Source organism: Porites lutea, chromosome 12 (genome assembly GCF_958299795.1).
Source record: "Porites lutea chromosome 12, jaPorLute2.1, whole genome shotgun sequence".
In the NCBI taxonomy this organism is placed as follows: Eukaryota; Metazoa; Cnidaria; class Anthozoa; order Scleractinia; family Poritidae; genus Porites; species Porites lutea.
The window spans coordinates 17,815,790-17,836,926 of record NC_133212.1 but is presented as its reverse complement, the minus strand read 5'-3'; the positions used below and the strand labels follow the sequence as shown (position 1 = coordinate 17,836,926).

Below are 21,137 nucleotides of genomic sequence, written 5' to 3'. Positions count from 1 at the left end.
ACTTATTTCTTCAGTGAGGAGTAAAGTTGGGCCCCATCAGTAACTGAAACGATTAGAACCGGTAACAAGGTAGTTTGGGCAAAATTGGTAACCTTGTCAAGCCTCGATATCCACATACAAATTCTCCAGACTGAAATCCATACCCTCCCGTAAATAAAATTAAAAAGACTCTCATAACCTTTTGGAGGAAATTGATGTTGATTACTCTTAGGACTAAGGAACTCTATTGAAAATGCAACCCCTTTATAGTCAATCCAGTCGTAAAAATGCGACCCCCATCCAGCGGGCACATCCCCATTAGCCTAGTACTAGAAAGTATGACTGATTAGTACCTTCCTCATGCAGAACTCAGCATGCACGAGAGAGAAGTCATAACTTTGTTCTCGCATTTGCTGCATTTGCTTGAGACAGAGCTCTTTAAAAGAGCTTTTGTCAACAGATACCTTTATGATTTTGTTTAAACACAAGTATTTTCTTAATTATTGTAATAAGATGCCTTCCGTTGTAAATTCCAACGGATGTTTTGAACTCTTTTCGGTACCTGCTTTCATTTAGTCTAAAGGGGTTTATTTCATTCTTAAACATTTACACAAATGTATAAAGACTGTAAAGTTTTGATGTTGTCGCTTGGTGTGTGTTGGTGGAATAAAGTAATGACAAAAATGTTATCCTCCTCCTTGTTTTCTATCATAATTATTTTCTTTAAACAGCCCTTCAAGTTAAAATTTTTACTTAGCCGCCATTTGGCAACCAACTCTTTTGGTTTAGGAAGACTTTTTTTACAAATCAAGTCGCCAGCTTCAAAATTTTAGGCGCCATGGCAACCAACATGGTCGCAACTTAAAAAGTTGTCAACTATTCCTCCCCTATTGCTTTCGTTCTTTTGTTTTATCATCAACACTTGTTCTCCAATCTGACCTTTTCCGCTTCTTACTCTTTTCTGGCGTATTCTTTCTCATTGTAAGTCAGATCGCTGTTTTTTTAAAATGCCCCAGATTATGTCTGCTTTGAAATGCGCTCCTCCCTTTAATTCCTTTTTCCATATCCGTTTGCACAGAACTCTTCTTTCTTTCATTTCATTTCTCTTTTCTTTCATTTCGTTCCCTGTCGTTTTGTCCTCTTAGATTTTTTCTCTTTTCTTTTATTTTCACTTTTTTATAAGCCTCTCCAAACAGATAACAGGCTACCTGTATTCTTTCACGGTTTGCTTTCCAAGAGGGCTTGCCTCCTTTCTCCCATTTTCCTTTCCCAACCTTCTCTTCTTTCACATGCTTTCACCTGCATTCCCTTTTTCCACTATTCGCGGCGGAAATCTCATTGTCATAATATGCCAATGAAATTTCTTTAAAAAAAAAAATCAGGTTTCAAGCAGTTTTAGTACGACCTCTAGTCCCTTGGACTCGAATTTCTTCAGTTTACTGACACGTGATTGTAACACTGCCTTCACGGCCTCTGACACTCCTGGAACAGAGGATTCAAGCAAACTGAAAATAAAACATTAGGGAAGAAACGTTTGTTAGAACAAACAAACAGAGGAGTGCTCTAACAAAGTGTCTTATAATTTTTTTCTGCAGCTAAAAGTTGCAAGCCTGAATTCTGTAGTACCTTAAAAAGGCATTTTTGAGCAGTTAAAGGTTTGAAGTTATTTAGGCGGTTTTCACTTAAGCGTGGTATTTGATTTGACAGCTTTGCCGATTCTTACCAAGGTAACCGCGACCGCATAAAGCCATTTATTGCGTTCCCTCCCACAGTTAAAGACAGACCACACAACCGTGGTCTACGTTCCTCTGGTCTTTCCGAATACCAGGATGGATTCTTTAACTTCAACTTCGTATTGATAAGAAAGGGCGAAGGAGACGAGACCAACGAATTAGCCCCACCACTCAATAAGGACGATCACGTCCCGAGCTCAGACAAGATCTTAAAGTCGAAGCTGGCAAGAGCTAACTAGATTTTTAAAAGTCCCGTGCTGGCGGAGCGGCCAGATTTCAAACCCACGGCCCCCTGAGGGGTACCCAATTCTCAGTTAATTACTAATTTTTTGGCCAATTATCAGTTAACTACTATTTCTTTGCCCAAATATCAGTTAACTGTTAACCCCATTCGCACCCTCCCTTGCTTTGCAGACCGACGCGCTACTAAATGGGGTAAACGGACGGTAGCTTTGGTTTCAATTAGATTCGTTTTTGAGCCGGTTAAAAGCAACAGCTGTGAAATGAGGGAAACGGTGCACGAATTATTAAATTCGGGAAAACGAAAGCCAAGGGAATGGGTGTCCAAGATCGGGTGTAAAGAGTTTTACGGTAAAAAGTTGTCTCATCCACACGTCAATAAAGAGCGGCGATGCACTGGTACTAGATCGTGTGGAATTTACACGGTGGTGAGCAATGAGACATGGTGATGTGAATGACTGGGAAGATAACAACGACAATAAACATACCTTGCTACGACAAAGGCGCCTCTGTTTATCTTACACCATTCAAAAAATGCACCTGGCTTGATATTTTCAAGTAGCAATTTGCTGAAAAACACCTGACCTACACCAAAGGCGAAAAGAAAATACGTTACAAATAACGCCCAAAGCTGTTAACTTAAGAGGCAAATACAAAATATGATCGACCCTAAGGGAGGTTTTGTGAGCCTGCGTGACAGAGCAGCCCCTACAAACCCTTGTTTTAACTAAAACCGCTGGACACAAAACCTCCCCTGGCTCGATGTTACATTGTCACAACCAGCTTAAGAGAGTACTAGAGAAGGGAACAACAGTAGCATCCGCCAAGTCACTTAGGTTCGCAAAGATCAATCCTAATTCACTGTCAGTGAATAGAGTGCCCCTTTTGAGTAGTCCTAAGCCTCTTTTTCAAGACTAGGATTTGAGTGCAAATAGACTTGAACTACATGTTTTCCTAGCTTACATTCGTTAGGAAGGGAAGTTTCATGGCTCGTCCTTCGCAAACTTACGTTCAAATAAGTTTGGCATTTTGGGACCAAGAGGACTGGTTGTAATAGGAAAGTGTCTGTGACAGGTAATTTATGAATTTGGCTCTTGGGTGCCAGTCGAATTGTCTGGAAAAGGGAAGGTGTCCGTATTGTATCACTTGAAGTAAGATATCTGCCCGGGGGCAGATATCTTACTTCAAGGGGCGTTCCCTTTCATGGATTGGTTTTGGCTTCCCCAGCTCCCTTCCTTTCAAAAAACCGACTACATTTAAACTTTTACAGAACAGAACAGAACAGAAAAGCTTTACTGTACCTTCGCTTCCAGATTGAAGTCTTTCGTTGTCGTGAATGATGAGTCTCTTTATAGCTAAATGACCAGCAGCGCTTTTGACGACATGGTCCTAAAAATACGTAACAGATATAATAAAAAAGAAGAAAATTACGATACATAACTAGTAACAGCCGAATGTTACAGAGTGCGGGCGACAACAATCGAAGATCAAGACGTTTTTGCCCCAACGCTGTGCTTTGCTTAAGTTTCACGTGATAGGTGGTAAAAATACTCGTGATCAGATTGCGTTCTATGTCTTCCATTCATTCTTTGTGGAAGTTGTTACATTAGTACGGTGCATGCGCAATAGCAACCTGAATTTTAGGATTGAGGGCTCCTCTCGTCGCCCGCAACAGCGATGATTACGCTCCTTTTATCCAGTCATGGATCGTTTGAAGTTATTGTAGACAAAGAAAATCCGGAAAAAGACCGGTGGATTTTTTAGTCATTACCACTATTTCTGTCATTTAGGTGGAGAAACCTTTTGCACATTTCACAAAGCAGCTTTAAAAAATACCGTAGTTTATCCATACCTCATCAGCAGTGGTAGGATCCAGATCCCTGCTGGCCAAATTGGATATGGCAACCATTGCGGGCTTGACATCGCCTATAAAAGCAAATCAATTGACAGGCAAGTACCTGCAGTGAGACTGTACAGCGGTTTAACAGTTGTCTTCTTAGAGGAATAAAGGCCCGATTTGTGTAGAGAGAAGTCACACTCACAGCGTTTATGTGAGAAAAAACGATACGGTGACTGCAACTTTTTTTACAACAACTGAGCGAATCCTCGCGCGCTGATTGGTCGAGAGCTAAGGTCTTTGAGAGCCTACACCATGGAAAATGACGTAACATGTCACGCAGGGCCGGTTGTTTTGTTTTTGGCTTTTCGTAAAAAAATCAATATTATTGTTAAAAACAAATCCACCACAATTTTTACATGGTCTACACTCTTATAGACCATAGAAATGACGTCATAAAATGTTCACAACTTTGCAGTGAAACTCCTCGCCTGCGGCTCGTGGTTCCACTTGAGTTTTAAACATTTTATGACGTCACTCCTATGGTCTGTAAGAGCGTAGACCACGGAAAATTGTGGTCGATTTGTTATTTACACTCCCTCAGCTCAGGGAAGGTTCGATTTGTACCACTCTCTCGGGCTCGCTCTTATGCTCACTTACAAGACACTTTTCGGGCGAGGAGCGTGAGCTCCAGTCATTTGACAAACAGTAGCCGCTTATCGAGCCTAAAAATGAATTTCCACTATCGCGTAATTTTAACGTGTGTACTCGCGTAAAATTTACGTGCGTAAATAAAATAGAGGCAATATATGAAAAGTCGCGCGTAAACGTAAAAGTTGAACCTTCACGCGCGACGCTTAAAGCATAGCCTCTATTATATTTAAGCGCGTAAAATTTACGTGCGCACGCAGGTTAAAATTACTGTGGAGATCCGGCTTAGTAAGTCACTATATTTACACCACCTACCTGTGCACTTTGCGAGAGCTGCTCCAACCAGCTGGATGGCGCCCTTATCAAATAACAACTCTGAAGCACTTTTCTCTACCATCTGTAAAAGGACGGACGATATTCCTTCCAGAAGTTCTTGTTGTCTTTGCTTTGGATCTTTCTTGCTACAAAACGTAAATCACATTTAACAGATATGAACGAAAGCATATTAACACATTTTACGTACACACAATAATAATACTACAATAATAGCTTGGAAAAGAATCTGTCAAACAAGTCGGCAACAATTTTCCATGTTCGATACTCTTATCGACTACGGAAATGACGTCAAAATATTTAAAACTCAAGTGCAATCGTTCGTAGATATAGCTGTTGCTTAGGGGTGGTCGTTTGGGGAGATGAATGTTGCTAAGGGGTGGTCGTTTGGGGAGACGGCTGTAGCTTAGGGGTGGTCGTTTGGGAGATGGATGTTTCTTAAGGGTGGTCGTTTGGGGAGATGGATGTTGCTAAGGGGAGGTCGTTTGGGGAGATCAATGTGGCTTAGGGGTGATCATTTAGGGAGATCGATGTTGTTTAGGGGTGGTCGTTTGAGGAGACGGATGTTGCTTAGGGGTGGTCGTTTGGGAGAGTGACAATTGCTTAGGGGCGGTCGTTTGGGGAGATGGCCGTTGCTTAGGGCTGGTCGTTGGGGGAGAAGGCTGTTGCTTTGGGTTAGTCGTTTGGGGAGATGGATGTTGTTTATTGGTGGTCGTTGGGGGAGATGGATGTTGCTTAGGGGTGGTCGTTTGGGGAGATGGATGTTGTTTAGGGGTGGTCGTTGGGGAAGATGGATGTTGTTTAGGGGTGGTCGTTGGGGAGATGGCTGTGCTTAGGGGTGGTCGTTGAGGGAGAAGGCTGTTGCTTAGGGGTAATCGTTGGGGGAGATGGCTGTTGCTTAGGGGTGGTCGTTGGAGGAGATGGATGTTGCTTAGGGGTGGTCGTTGGGGGAGAATGCTGTTGCTTAGGGGTGGTCGTTGGGGGAGATGGCTGTTGCTTGGGGGTGGTCGTTTGGGGAGATGGCTGTTGCTTAGGGGTGGTCTTTGGGGGAGAAGGCTGTTGCTTAGGGGTGATCGTTGGGGGAGATGGCTGTTGCTTAGGGGTGGTCGTTGGGGGAGATGGATGTTGCTTAGGGGTGGTCGTTGGGGGAGAATGCTGTTGCTTTGGGGTTGTCGTTTGGGGAGATGGCTGTTGCTTTGGGGTGGTCATTTGGGGAGATGGCAATTGCCTAGGGGTGGTCGTTTGAGGGGATAACTGTTACTGGTGTTTCCATAGTTTGTACTTACCTAGTAGAGTTTCCATCTCCTTTTTTAAGTAGCTCCACAACAAAAGGATGGAAGTGTGCAGGACTCCGTGGTAACAACAGGTACATTAACACCTTTCTACCGTACGTGTCTAATGCTAACTCATGAAGGGACGGCAGAATCTCCTGCAAGCAAACAAAAAGGACTCTAAGTTGTACAATGGAAACCTGCCTGACAAAAGAACAAAAGACACGGGGCCCCATTCACTTGTCTGTCTGAGAAGCAAATCATTGAATTTCGTCATTTTCTTGCCTGATTGACAAGGGTTTGTAAATTTTATCTTTTTCAAAATCAAGTTCAAAGAAAAGATAGGCTAACAATGACAGCAAAATAACCCTAACATCGAGGTTGAGATTTTAAAGAGCGCGGTATTTTTTATATTTTCTCAGACAGCGTAATAGTTTTGGTTTTGTTAAGCTTGCTACAGTTATGAGAATAAACACCTCCTATCTATCAAATGTCGCCTCTTGGACCCTTAAAATTAAATAAACGCCCAGGACATCTATTGCATCATTTACGGTATTCAACAAATTTTATTTCTTACCGGGATGATAATTTTTTTTACTAGCACCGTATCATCCACGCAATCAAACAATGCTAAAAGAACCATATGACCAAACTCTTCCTACAGGAAAAAAAAAACACAAAATATTGAGACTCTTAGTATAGTATACGTTTAATCGTGCTGCAGAATGCTAAGCGCAAGTAACTGCTGAAGAAGTTTTATTCGAAAGGTCACAACACAGGATTTACCATGCGAGCAGAGGTTTCGATCTTGCATGGCTCTTTAACAATTATTCCTCGAGCCCGAAAAAACTCAGAGGCCATGAGGGCGAGAGGAATAATTGTTTTAGTAAAATCCAACTAGCTGGCGAAAAATATCGAGACAAAACAACTTTAGCTAGTTAAAGCTAGACTGACTTTAAGCCTTTTTTGCCGCCAAAAAGCCGGCGCTTTGCGCTACTAGTGGGCTATAACATATAGCCTAGTAGTAGCTCAACCAATCAGAACACGGCATTGATAATGGAACACTAGTTGGATTTTACTAATAGCGTTCAGCCGTCACTGGCGGCGCTTCCCAAACGACGTGACTGAGAAGCGACGCGAATCACTTGGTAAACGCTAAAAGACATGCAAGAGAAACGTAGGGTACACAGAATTCGTCTACACGCGAAAACTTTGTCGCATTGCGTCCCTCAACCACTGACTACGAGATTTAACATGTGGAGAATTATCACAGTTATGTATGCAACTAATGAGATTCCACATTATTCACTTTCTTTATTTTTGAGAAGGGAAAACAATTTTACTATTTTTATGTCTTAAACAGGGTTTTCATTTCTGAAGCAAGGTGCAAAGATAACGGTTTACGGTCTACTTGTGCGGTAACAACAATTTCTGTAACACCATCGAACTCTAAAATCAAAAATCAAATCATCAATGCGAAATGAAATCAGTGAATATAGGTCATGAAAAGATGTCTCGTGTTAAACAGTTTTAGTAGCGAAATGACCGTTTTTGTCTTAAACAGGGTCGGGGTTTGAAGGCATCGGCGGTAAGCCCCTACCAAACATCCTTAAATATCCACCCCTCCCCCCCCCCCGCCTGCTCCCTGGTGGCGAGACCACACACAGGGCCACTAGAGCGACGCCATTGCGTTGCCATCCTCTCGCAAAGCGATCTGTTGGGAGAATTTGGATTTGGATTTTGCGGCGTAAAGGGTTAAAACATTTTGAACGTACTTTACAGATTTTCACATAATAGCCTTTGAAGGACTTGATAAGAACTTTGCGATCCTGAAAAACAAAAAATACGCAGGCTTTATTTATCAAATCCCAGCGATGATATCGAATACACAACAGATTCTAAATCTCACCTTCGTTGTCCCATGCCACAAACAGTGCATGCCAACTCTCGCTCCATCATGTGTGTGAAGTATTAAAACTACAGACTCCTTTATCATCTCTATCATTTCCTGGAAAAAAATATAAATACATAAATTGAGCGATTCTCGAATGACCTTGAAATGAAAACGCGCGAACAAAACAGAAACAACAAACGAACGGAAATGGAGCGATTTGATTGGTTTATCGAATAGTTACAAACGCGCGTGGCTTTTGGTTGGTTAAGCAAAATCTCGGGTGAAAAGACTTCATCCCTAAGAACTTTCTAGAAATCAATCGATACTTCGCTTTGACGTCATACTGCAACCCGATTGGCCAATCGAACAATGCCTTCTCCATATTAGGGTTTCCTTTGGCGGGAAAACGAAGAGTTCATATTTTGATCCTTTCATCCATTGGCTGATAAAACAAATAACGAACACTTACCAAAACCATCTTTCAAGGTCACAGGAAAATCGCTCTAACGTACAGTGAAACCCGTTAATAACGACACTAAGGGGGCCATTGAAGGTGTCCGCATCAATGGGGTGTCCGTATTATGCGGATTAAATTTAGAGAAAATGTAAGGGCTACAGACAAGGAAAACTGTCCATGATAACAAGGTGCCCGTATTAAGTTGGTGTTGTAAAGCGTGGGTTTGACTGTAACTAACTTCTGTAGCTATATAAAATAATACAGTCAAATTGCGGTTTACAGACACCCACTTAATAAGTACACACCTCATACATGCACCGTACATACCAGTTGTGAGCTGGTGTCAGCATATGTGAGGTACTCTAGAAGGACTCTGTGAACAATACTGTGACCTATAACTGATCTGGAAAAAGCAAAGGACAGGATCAGGTTGATAAATGTAACGATGGCAGTCAGGAGTTTAAGTCATAGACAAAAAAAATTACATGAAAAATGAGTACCAACTTAAGCTATGATGTAGCCTGCATAGCAGGGAGGATCATGATAGTAGTACTGGAGAAGCAATTTTTGCCTGCAAAGCCCCTGTGCAAAGTGAACAACAAAGCCACATGAGATCTACCTCCCATCCTTCCTTCGGCCTTACAGCCAAAACAAAGACAACAAAAGCACCAGTGGAATGATTCAACCCAGGCACACAGGCACAAGCTTGCCATCTCTTAGCCTGTCCCAGGCATTCAGATTATCCCCTATCTTATTGCCTGAAACTAGTTAGAGGTGCTGAAATAAGGGACCCTCAACTATTTAGAACAAATTAACAAAAAAAATTGATTATCAGAAGTACTCCTAATTTCACTTTTAAATTTCTAAGTGTAGAGAAAATATAACTGTGTCAAAAGGTAGATCGGAATATAAGCGGTCTGTTCCCTTTTAATTTCCCACCCCATGTGCTGCCTTTTGGCAACATGTTTTCAGTTGCTTAAGAATCATCAAATACGGTCACAAACGATATCATAACTCAAAATGACACTGTGCTGGAAATCTTTTGTTCCACTTCCCCAATGAGGCAGCACTAGAGTAAAATTCTTTACTCTTTAAAGAAACCTGTTTATTCAAAATTCAAACAAAATTTGACTTTTTTTACCTGTCAATGAGAGGGAGCAAAGCTTCTTTCATGAATTTGAGAATGGTACTTTTTCGGGCTGGCTCAGATGTTAGCAGTTTTTCCAGCGAGTTTAGTTCTGGTGACTGCAAAGAAAGCAGGTAATTACTAAATTACTAAAATGTATCCTTTCAAATCATTTCATAAGTCAAAATTCAGCAAAATGTAAAAAGAGCTCCTCATTATTACAGGGAGGGTGTGCTTCTCATTTTGGGGCTTTGAGATGAATAACAACATTTTACACAGTAGGGACAATTTAAATTGAATAAAAATAAATTTTTCATACTCTACCGTACCTTAAAGAAAGCAAAATCAGCTCCGTAGAATTCTTGAATCAGGAAAGCTTTTTGCTCCCCATTTGCATATTCACTGTAAATTGTTTCAAGAATTGATGCTGCTTCCTGAAGTTAAAAAACAAGTGATCATGAGCTACTGTGCTTTCACAGGATTTCATTAACTTCAGGGAGCTACACAATCATAATTTGCCTTACATCTGTAAAACTAGAAAAATTTAGAGCTAATATAATAAATAAAGATCAGTAATTTCATTTATAGCCTAAATGTAAGATGAACACAAAAGCTGGAGTGACAGCAAAGAGGAGAAGGAATTTGGGAAGGAAGCTCACTGCAAATCCATCTAAATTTTGCTTTATCATTTACAGCTGTAGCCTTCAAAGGAATGCTTCATGCTAATATCATAAATCCTATTTTTAGCCCCTCCCTTCTCTAAAATACATTTAACCCACCCCCCCCCCCCCCCTTTCTGATTACCCCTTGCTTTTTTCAGGGGAAAAGTTACTACGCCTCCCTCTCATCTTCTCAGGGGGCTTAAAAGAGGATTTATGGCCATGTATCAGGGCTGTCATTAAGTATTGAAGAAGCCATAGCAAATGAAGATTCACCCATAACATCTCACAAAAATTTGTAGTGTCACCTTTAGCTTTCTACTTAGTTTACCTGTAACATCAAGTGAGCTCAGCCTTAACAGGTGTCATGGGTCACCACCCTTAATGACAGCTCTGATGTATTATTAGCATAATTTAACTTCAGGAATATAAGTAAACATATGAACCTCTGCTTATGGAAGTTGCCGAACCTTCTATGGATAGACACTTCCGGTATTAAAGCAGACACATACGTTGTAGTTATCATCCCAGATGTATGCAAACACTGCATTTTTATACTATTCTTTCTTCAGTGAAAATCTCCAAGCGGACACTGTTTTTGGTTCCAAAGATGTCTGCTTATGGAAAGTTTCATCAGGTAACTTTAAACAGAAAAATCTAGACTTACCTTGTGTCTAATTAGTTTGCGGACTTGTCCATAAAAGCACTTGATGATGACATCTCGCTGTTTCTTTGTTCTGTGCATTATGAGGTAACATACATGAATTAAAAAAGAATCTTCATGGTAATTTACTTTGTTCTATCCAATAAGCATTCACTATTAATTATTAATATAATGGTAATCCTTTGACCTTACCCATAATTCAAAAAATTTTTCACAAGAAACTTGGAATACTTTGACTTGATCAACTCTCCTAAGTCATCTGAAATCAGAAGGAAAAAAAATAATGTACCAAATAATAAAGAATGCCTTTGCAACCCAGAACTGTTAAATTTTTTTCTGAAGAATAATGTACTTCTCTAACAAAGAAGTGAATTTTTTAAAATGACTGAAAAATTTACCCCACAAAAAATAAGCTTACCTTTAAACTGTTCAAACAGCTTTTGCCTTTGTTCAGATGTTCCAAATTTCACACAACACTGGATAACACGACCTGTATCGTGCTTGAAAATCACCTAAAAAATGAAAGACAATGCCAACTGATCTATTTTCTTGGTTACCATGATAGAAGTTGAACCTAAGAACATCACCTTGTGCCTACTTTGGGATTGAAAAAGTATACTCACTTGGTGGGAGTGACCAGCAATAAGATTTAAAATTTTTTCTACCAGTTCAGTTTTCTTAGCTTTAGATGATTTTTTTCTGTTACAAAAAATAAGAATAAAACAATATAAATTAGTACAACAACCTAAGAGTCAGCTTCAGTAACAAGCATATTGTTGCTATGACAACAAATCCACAAATTGATAATTTTACATAATAATCATTGATAATATACTACAGTATTATAGCCTGAAAAAAAAAGATAAAAAATAAGTCAGTAACCAACCTCCTAATAGTTTCATACAGCTGTTTAAGGTCATGGACCAGGTCATAGTCTTCATTTTGTCTTCGACGAAAGTCCTTCCTTTCTTTCTTTTTCATTTGCCAAATGTTGGGCTTGTCGTCAGAACCTGTGTTGCCATGGAAATATACAGATACATAAGTACAACAAATACAGAAAAAGGAAGAGATACTGGCTTAGTTAATTTATTGGAGGAATTATATCAAAGGGTTTGCTTGCAGTTTTATGTTAAACTCCTGTAGAAATATTTATTTTTAAAAAGATTAGTTGGTCAGTGGTTTAATAAAAATAATCAGATTTTGCTTGCAAAAATTAATAGCCAATTGGTTTTTCTCTTGCAAGTTGTCCAATTTGATTATTTCTGAATGATTACTTTGGTGGACTACCCATGAACTAACTACATTGGCTAGTAAGTATACTTCCTTGTGCATGTACTCAAGTTAGTTAATTATAAACTCAAATATTAATGCTTACTTACATTTTAATACCTGCTTACTTTCTGACCAACATACCAACTGTCCGACTGACTGGCCAACAGACCAACCAAGCTACCTATACCTAAATGTACTGTACCTACCTACCTACTTACCTACTAACCCCCCCCCCCCCCAACCTTCCTACCTACCTACCTTCTTACTTACTAACTGACTGAGTGACTGACTTACCCATTTAAGGACTTAACTGATTGAACTCCAACCATATAGTGGCTACGCCTTCCCTAAAAGAAGGCAGTAGCCACAATGAAAATTAACGAACATTTACTCTTTTTATCATTACATTTGAGTCATACCTTCTTCGACTTCAGAAGACTTCTTCTTCTTGACAGAATCTCTTTGTCCACCATCAGCATCAAGTTTCCGTTTTCTTGTTTTGTCACTGTCAAATTTTCCTTTCTCACTCCTTTTCTTTGACTCTTTGATAAACTTTTGCTTTACTTTAGAATCACTTTCCTTGTTTTCTTTTTCCCTGCCTAAAAATCCTTTCTTCCTGGCGTCATGTTGTTTATCACCTTTCCACTTCTTCGTTTTGAACTGCTTTGTTCCAACACCATCAGTGTCATTAGCTTTTCTTTTCACTCCTATTAAGTTATCAGTTTTAATTTCTTTGGGAAACGTTTTTGGCTTCACCTTCAGCTTCTTGTCATCACTTTTACCTTTACTTTTTTTCTTAAAATTCTTCGAGACACTGAAAAGTAAAACAAAAAACAATAACCAATTGCCCAGTTGGCTAATTTGAAAGAGTACCATTCTGTCAGACTTACCCTGCAAGAAGACGTTTCTCTCTTGCATGGCTTTTAGCGTTTACGGAGTTGTTTGTGTGGCTTGTCTATCGCGAAGTTGGTTTGTTTATGCTCCGTGGGACAGACAAGGCATGTGAATGACTTCGTAAACACTAAACCCATGCAATAGAGAAACCTTTGCTTGCAGGGTCTGTCAGACTTTGATGTTTGCAGATTTGTTGTCCCAGGTTAATGTTGTCTGACCATTTAGAATGAATTTCAGGTCAAACGACTCAAACTTATTTGATCTGCGTTTTAATTTGTGGTAGATTTACTACCAAAATCGTTAAAAAAAATAGTAAACCAACAGCATCAAAAACAAATGAGTCTAGTTTTAAATCCGTTTCTCTTGAAATTCAATTTTGAACAATACTACAACAACATAGATTTGATACTTATTATTCACATTTAACAGACCATTATGTTGACCAAAACCATGCACAATAGGTGCATGAATTTCAGTAAAAAAAAATTAATTTCAAGTAGGCCTTTGGACATTAAAGAATTAAAAGAAAACGCTTCCTCCAAGTTGCCGTCATTCGTGTTCTAAAACAGATTTTGGTTTTATTTAAATGTTACAACCATCTTTTTTTTAAAATAATGAATGTGGATATTCATACTTGTATTAATCAGGGTCGGCCAGGGTTTTTGGGTATACGGTATACAGGAGCTTTTTAAATCGGGTATACAGTATATTGCAGCTTAAATACGGGTATTCGGTATATCACTTTCTTTGAATTTCAGGTATAAAGTATACCTGGGTATAATTTTGGGTATATTTGGATGAATTTTGCGTATATTTGGGTATTTTGGCGAATTTTTTTCGGGTATACTGGTATACCACTACCCCCCCTGGCTGACCCTGATTAATATAAATCTAGACCACTGTCCGACGATTGCACGGGGCGCCTGGCGGGTCTTCTTGGTCATAGGAAAAGTACACCAGTTTAGTAAAGCTACTACAATCCAGCTATAGTCACAAGATATTTTAGCAACCAGTCATTAAGCAACAAGTTTAGAGCGTAGCAATTCTTAGCGCTGGGAGAACTAGGGTAATACGCATTTTAGTCTTTGCAAGCAGGCAAGCACTGCTATCTAGCAAACTTCCATAGCTTTTCAAGTTAAATTTTCTTTTGCCCTCCCACCGCTCTCACAGACAGGCTTCTTATCGTATACGTACTATGTTTCGTGTATCTGTTTCTATTTTACGACTTTGATTATACGTTAGAATAAGTAGCTTTCAATAAGGTGTACTAGTTTACACGTTTGTGTTTGTATAAATTAGACTGCCAGACCCCAAAGTGTGTACATGTGGTGGTTTAGAAATAATGCAAGACATTTCGTTACCTTAAAATAACCTACCACATCATAACAATGACACATATGAGTCTAGGCGGCTCGAAAAAAGCTAAAGGAAAGCTAGAATCGAAGTGAAAAAGCAATACCTTTTCTTCTGGCTTTCTGCATCCGCCATCTTGAATCTACACGTGCAAAATTTTTCGAGCCCGCAGCGAACTTTGTCAGCGTAATGTTTTCGTTCCCAGTCTTCAGCGCTAACTCGGCCAAATATTCCATCTTTCAGAAACTTAAAAAATGCACGCTGTTCGACGACTTCATTCGATTCGATCAGCCCTTAGTAATCAAATCAAGCATGAACGTCAAATACATTTATCGAGTATGTCTTCAAAACCAGTGCGTGCCCTTATAATGGGTCCTCCAGGATCGGGTAAAGGGACCGTTTCTGATCGAATCGTAAGCACTTTCGGTGTTGCTCACTTGTCGAGCGGGGACGTACTTCGATCACAGATTAAAGAGGGTACAGAGGTTGGCTTAAAAGCGAAGGAGATCGTGGAAAAAGGTGGCCTTGTTCCCGATGAAATCATGATCGAACTTATACTCAGCAAAATGAAGGAGTTGGCAGGGGGAAGCTGGCTTTTAGATGGTAAGACTAGAACGCTTTTAGCATGCTTAGATAGAGTTAAAAAAAAAAATTTTTTTTTATAATTTACCAGTAAAGAAAAGAAGGCTTGTAGCTTAAGTGGAAAGAGTAGCACGAAGCTAAGATCGTGCAAGTACCAATTTGCGCATCAGCTTCTTAAAACACATAATATTGTTGGATGATGCAGAAGCTAACTTTAGACTATCATAAATGTTTACTGTTATGACATGGAAAGCTTTAAGTGAGGAACAGATTTAACGAGAGAGCTGAATATACACTCACGGGCCTTACACTGTATAACAACTGCTTAGCCCTTGCTGTGTGAAAAAAAAGACCGTTCAAATCTCTCAGCGATTTATTTGGCTTCTCTTGTTTTAAGTTTGTTCAAAGTGTCCTTGTTATTGTTTTTTTCTGTGTTCCAATTTGTGTCTTTTATATGTTAAATTATAACAGGTCTAGAAACAGCTGAAGGAAAGTTTTATTTACAGTCACACCCATATTGCCATATTGGCATGATTTCATGCTTTCATGCCTGACAAGAATAAAAAAGTATTCTTTGTTTTGATTTAACAAAACTGTCAAATTCTTCCTAATAATATTGCTTAATTCCCAAAGGACAAAAAACCTCTCATCTGAAACATCCCATTTGCCAGGACACGACCCCACAAGCGAAGTGTCGCTTTAAATACTTATCGTGTATAAATAAATATTATTGATTGATTGACTGAAGGAATTGTATGATATGTGGAGCACACAGTCAACAATACCAAAACTGGACATCTCAATAAGCTCATCACCAGCCTTCAGATCCTTTTAAAGGCTTCTGGGCCAGGAAAATCCCTTCCCCTTCTTACCTTTTGTACCCTGCTGGGTGAAAACTTGGATGGCTAAATCTTGTTATGGACCATGGGGGAAAGGTTTGGTGGAGAAAGGCCTTCTAAGGTCAAAACATTATCTATAGTTGCTAGCACTCTTGAAAGCTAAGATGCACGTACATGTACCTTTGGAAGATGAAGCACAGCGTCTACCAGTTAGTGATATGATATTTCATGAATTTTCATGTACTGTACTTGAGTGTGAATGCATGTGCAACTAATGTGACTTCTTGTAGGTTTAAGTGTTTGTAGCAGGGGGGAGGGGTTAGATGTTGGTGGGTACCTATAGGGGTGGGGAAGGGTGGGATGGGGACCAAAAGGAGACCTCCTTATTTAATATTTAGGTGACTGATCAAGATTGAGAGCTCATTGAATTATTGTTAACAGGTTTTCCAAGGACTGTTGTCCAGGCTGAAAAGTTGGGAGAAAAACAGGAACTAGATGTTGTGGTGAACCTTGATGTTCCTTTTGAGACCATAATAGACAGAATTTCAGTAAGTTCCCTGACGAATCAATCTTATTTAATCCTTCTATAAACTGGTTAAAATTATCTAAATTTCTATTACATGTAGTTCAGCAACTCTGATCAAGCCTAGCCTTGAGCATCGTCACGTAATTTCTTTTTGTCAATTACCACAGCTTCAGTAACATGATTTAAGACTAGATCTTTTGATTTTAGACAAATTATCCTGCTTCTATCTTAATCCCTGGAAATTTGAATGCTTACATTTAATCATGTGAAACTACACTATTCTTTTCTTTTATCCTAGGGGGGGGGGGGGGGGGTGGGGTGGGGTGGAGTGTAGAGCTGTACAGCAACACCAATTTTAACCCCTAAATTAATTTACCCATGAGCATCCCCGTGCACCCATGTTTTACAGGGAAGTGCCCCTCAGGAATTCCTATGTAAGGTTTGCTACCTACTATTAATTACTATTATTATTAGACAAGTGTATGATACCATTATTGTTGTTTGCAGAAGCGCTGGATTCATCCTGGCAGTGGGAGAACATATAACTTGGATTTTAACCCTCCAAAAGTACCAGTAAGTCAAAAATGTATGTAATAATGACCCAGATGACATAATAATAATAATAATCATAACTATAACAAAATTCTCAAATCTGATTGGCTACCAATTGCCCTGATTTCAGTCTTTATTGGACAATTTAATAGGACAGTACGCATCATGCCTAAGTAATTGGACAGTACGCACCATCAAGCGTGCGCTTAAATGGCTTTTTTTCACTACTAGCACAAAAAATTGGCATTTCTTCTCTTTTGATTTCAAAAAAGGGCCTTATATATCACAAATTTTGTTAAAGTTATGATTAATTGGTAACAGATGTTTTAGTAGTCCAATTCGGTCTGTAATTATACTTGTGATTAAACAAATCGGACTCCCGCTACGCAGTCGTCCGATTTTGTTAATCACTCGTATGATTACAGACCGAATTGGACTCCACTCAGTCCTGTTACCATTACTAATCATAACTATAACAAAAGTCTCAAATCTGATTGGCTACCAACTGCCCTGATTTCAGCCTTAATTGGACAATTTAATAGGACAGTACACGTCATGCCTAAGTAATTGGACAGTATGCGCCATCACGCGCGCGCTTAAATGGCTTTTTTTTCACTGCTAACAAAACAAAATTTCGAGTTTCTTGTGTTTTGATTTAAAAAATAGCCTATTATGTCACAAATTTTGTTAAAGTTATGATTAATTGGTAACAGAACTTCGTGTCGTCCAATTCAGTCTGTAATCATACTCGTGATTAAACAAATCGAACTCCCGCTACGTGGTCGTCCGATTTTGTTAATCACCCGTATGATTACAGACTGAATTGGACTCCACTCAGTCCTGTTACCATTACTACTACTAATAATAATAATAATCTGTTTTTGCATACGTAATATTAAAAGCAATAATAGTAATAGCAATAACTTGTTCGCAAGCTATCAAAATTCCCAAGTAACAGTAATATTAATTTTATTTATTTCCTGCAAATGATTGGCTTAATGGACAAGCTTTAGATAAATCCTGAGATTAAACTTTCTTTAACCTGCACAACTGTACAACTTTGTTCATAGGGAAAAGATGACGAAACAGGTGAAGATCTTGTTCAGAGAGATGATGATAAGGTTAGTATCCTCTTTTATACAGTCCCCAGGAAAGCATATAGTTCCATGTGTGCTCTGTGAGCAGAGCCCCATGGTAATCTATCCATCTGAGAAGTTTGGGTAATCACGTGACGATAAGTCCGCTTGACCCACCCATCTGTCTGCCCCACAGGGTAACCAACATTAAGTGTTAAACTTTCTAGCCAGTGTGGTAGCCTCTAGGCCTTGACGAACCTGTTATATTGCACATCCATGCTCTGGTCAACTGACAGCTGTCAAAACAGGGTTTCCCCTGACCAGTATCACATGACCGTATTGTGGGCTGAGGTGTCGACCCATGCATTGTGGTTACGTGCTTTTTTGAAGTTTACCGTGGACAAGTTACTAGTTTTCGATTGATTGCAGGTTCAACTTTAACTGGGTGTCTATTTATTAACGGGAGCTTTGCCTTGGCTAAGTTTAAATATTATTCTTAAAATAAGCTGCATTCATTTTTGTAGTGATTACCATATTTACTAAAATAAGTGCCGTGGCCCTTATAAATGTTTCATGCCTCAAATTTGGAACTTATGTGAGGGTAGCCTTCATTTGAAAGTTGGATGCAACAAGAAATTATTGTTTTAACCATGGTATTGTTATTTTCTTTATTAAACAAACAGAATTAAACTCCTTTGATTTTGATTATATCGGGGCCGCTGTGCTTATTTGGAGTGGTAATTATTAACTTATTCATACCAAATGCAGCACTTACTCGGGGGTGACAATGAATCAGGGGCAGTGGGCACAGAGTAAATATGTTAATGATACTAAAGCATATAAAAAACAATGCTGACACTCAGTTCTGTGTCAACTAATAAACATTTTGCAAAGTAGTTCGACTTGTTTGCCCTAAATCTGTATAAATATTACAAAATTACTTATGACTTTCTGTATAGAACGGAGGATGCATCAAGAAAGCTGGTGTATATTAATTAATCCCTAATGGGAAGAGGAGAGGGGGTGTATTTGACAAGTTTTGTTTTTATAATTGGAGGAGGCACCACACCTCTGAACACTTACCCAGTTTATGTGGAAGTACTTTGAATCTTTTCTTTCTTTTTTTTTGTACTTTATACAATAGCCAGAGACTGTGAAACAAAGATTAAACCAGTATGAAGACATGACAAAACCTTTACTTGAATTCTATAGGTAAGTTCCCCTTTCTCTAGATCTGTTTTATGAAAACTGTTTGGAGAGAATTAAGTATCAAGATTCTTAGTCCGCTCATTTTTCTTTGATTCTCTCAGCTGGTCACCTGACTGTCTCTATAAGATGTTCCCAATTCAACAGGTCCATCTTAGAGAAAATGACCTTAATATGCAGGTTGGAAGGATTACCTCAGTCAGTTGAGTGCTTGACTGCAGGGCGGAAAGTCCAAGTTTGATTTCCATGGACGGACCAATACTCAGGGTCCTAAAATAACTGTGAAATAACGGTACTCCCTTTACACTGCTAGCAGCTAGACCTTTAGGTGGCTCAGATGACCACATAAAATGGCCATCCTGCCCCACTTGGAGACAAAAAAATGAGTAGTGTAGGAACTGCTTGTAAGATCTCTTCTAATTGGTAGCAGGAAATAATGACATATTGTCATTCTTCCAATTGTTTTAGTATTATTGGTGACTTCTTTTCTAAGCAGCTGTTACATGAGCCCCAAAAATAGTGCTACATACTTTGACAGCCATTTTTTTTTTACCTGGGATACGCAGAGGCTGCCCCAGTGCTCAGGGTCTTTCTCCATCCACATACAAATTCTCCAATCTCAGATCCATACATTTCCTTAAAGAATATTTGCTGGAGAGAATTTGAAAAAAGATCAAAGCATTTTCTCTTAAGTTTCCTCTTGATGATGACTGTATTGATTTTGTTGCAAGAAAATAAATTGTTGTTGTTGACCTTGAAAGGTCAAGATTGTATTGGATGAGGTATTCCCTCATCGCTGAGGCATTAAGATCTTTTCCTCCCTCAGATTGCCAAATTGTGTTCCTGTCTTCAGCAGGTTATGTATAATGCTGCAATACATGTACTTTGAGATAATTTTCTCAACATGGATGGCTGGTTTGTACTTATTCCTGTCTTACCTTTCTATTCCTTTCAAACTTGCAGTAAAAAGAGTTTACTGAAGTCATTTTCTGGAACAGAGACTAACGTTATCTGGCCCAAAGTCAAAGAGTATCTGGCAGAGAATTTCTTCAAACATTGAGATGTGGACATCACATGGACTCAAAGACAATTTTCTAGACAGACATACATTCTGAGTGCTCTCAAGGGAGTTGCCGTAAACTTCCACTTATACGCCTCCCCACCCCTCCATTGGATATAAAAATTGAGTGATTACAGTGACGTTTAGAAGCTTAATTTAAAAACCAGTAAGTAGGGAAACAGAATGCTACCTCGAAAAACTTGGGTCTCGGAAAGTTTTGGCCCGATCTCGACATCTCGGAAGCGTTTTTGATGGGTCTCGAAGTCTCGTTTTCGAGTCATTTTTGCGTCTCGGAGCCTCGGATTTGTCTTTTTTTTCTTTCCGTTTGGTCTTCAGAAGTCGAAATTTTTCAGAGTTCATTTGGGTACGGCTTATCGTACTGAGCTAGTAGATCAAGAGAGTAAAAGATAAAGCGGTATTTTGGTGGGCTTCCGCTAGCTTCCATTGCCGTTTTCGATTATATTATTTAGCTTTACTTGTACCTTTATCCCGAAATTTTATCTCGAAATTTTCTACGCTTAGAGTCTCGGGCTCGGAATTGATAAAAACGCTTTAAGTCTCGATCTCAAATTTTGAAACGCAATTTTTCTATTGCGGTTAATTAAGCTCCCAGGAGAGAAGGCCCGTTTATAAGCCCGCCAAAAACCACTTACGAAGATGTATAAGCCCAGAGCTTATAAGAGGTAGTTTATGGTATTTTTGTTTTTAACAAATTCGATTAGACAGTAATGCTGGCGAGCAGGCTCTTGATTTGGCTCACTCTAGCTTTTACGGGGACTGCTACTCCTAACAAGTCATACTCTTTTGCTAGGGTTCTAGGAAATTTCGAAAAGGATATAATTCTGTGGATCGCCAAAAATTTAATTTAATTTAATTGTAATTTCTAGTTAATATTAATATTAGAATGTAGCAGGTGTAATAACAATTCAGTGA

At 39.1% G+C, this 21,137-nt stretch overlaps 2 protein-coding genes across 2 annotated transcripts in view; one reads left to right on the top strand and one right to left on the bottom strand.

Moving 5' to 3' along the window:
- Positions 1-1,349: 1,349 nt before the first annotated feature.
- On the bottom strand, positions 1,350-14,592 carry LOC140921176 (pumilio homolog 3-like). Its single transcript, XM_073371146.1, has 19 exons — positions 14,470-14,592; positions 12,536-12,930; positions 11,731-11,854; positions 11,468-11,543; positions 11,263-11,356; positions 11,037-11,103; positions 10,848-10,917; positions 9,851-9,955; positions 9,537-9,640; positions 8,723-8,798; positions 7,954-8,052; positions 7,820-7,873; positions 6,622-6,702; positions 6,060-6,202; positions 4,756-4,901; positions 3,805-3,878; positions 3,254-3,341; positions 2,441-2,537; positions 1,350-1,484 (listed from the first exon to the last, which is right to left on the bottom strand). Exons 1-19 carry the CDS (start codon positions 14,496-14,498, stop codon positions 1,358-1,360), a joined length of 2,049 nt encoding a protein of 682 aa, XP_073227247.1. The 5' UTR covers positions 14,499-14,592; the 3' UTR covers positions 1,350-1,357.
- The window catches only part of LOC140921177 (GTP:AMP phosphotransferase AK3, mitochondrial-like), a 6,823-nt gene continuing 272 nt past the window's right edge, over positions 14,587-21,137 (top strand). Inside the window, exons 1-6 of the mRNA XM_073371148.1 lie at positions 14,587-14,966; positions 16,226-16,332; positions 16,818-16,883; positions 17,933-17,983; positions 19,083-19,150; positions 20,108-21,137. The exon at positions 20,108-21,137 is cut by the window's right edge and continues 272 nt beyond it. Of these exons, the coding sequence (XP_073227249.1) occupies positions 14,618-14,966; positions 16,226-16,332; positions 16,818-16,883; positions 17,933-17,983; positions 19,083-19,150; positions 20,108-20,204 (738 nt within the window). The 5' untranslated portion in view covers positions 14,587-14,617 and the 3' untranslated portion in view covers positions 20,205-21,137. The remainder of the gene's footprint in view (positions 14,967-16,225; positions 16,333-16,817; positions 16,884-17,932; positions 17,984-19,082; positions 19,151-20,107) is intronic.

Excerpts from the sequence above, each read along its gene's own strand:
- LOC140921176 (XM_073371146.1), bottom strand. The coding sequence starts at position 14,498 with ATGGCGGATGCAGAAAGCCAGAAGAAAAG. Across the intron at positions 10,918-11,036 it reads AAAAATTTTTTGAATTATGG|AACAAAGAAACAGCGAGATG; the intron begins GTAAGGTCAAAG and ends CATAATGCACAG. Across the intron at positions 2,538-3,253 it reads ACTTCAATCTGGAAGCGAAG|GTCAGGTGTTTTTCAGCAAA; the intron begins GTACAGTAAAGC and ends CCTTTGGTGTAG.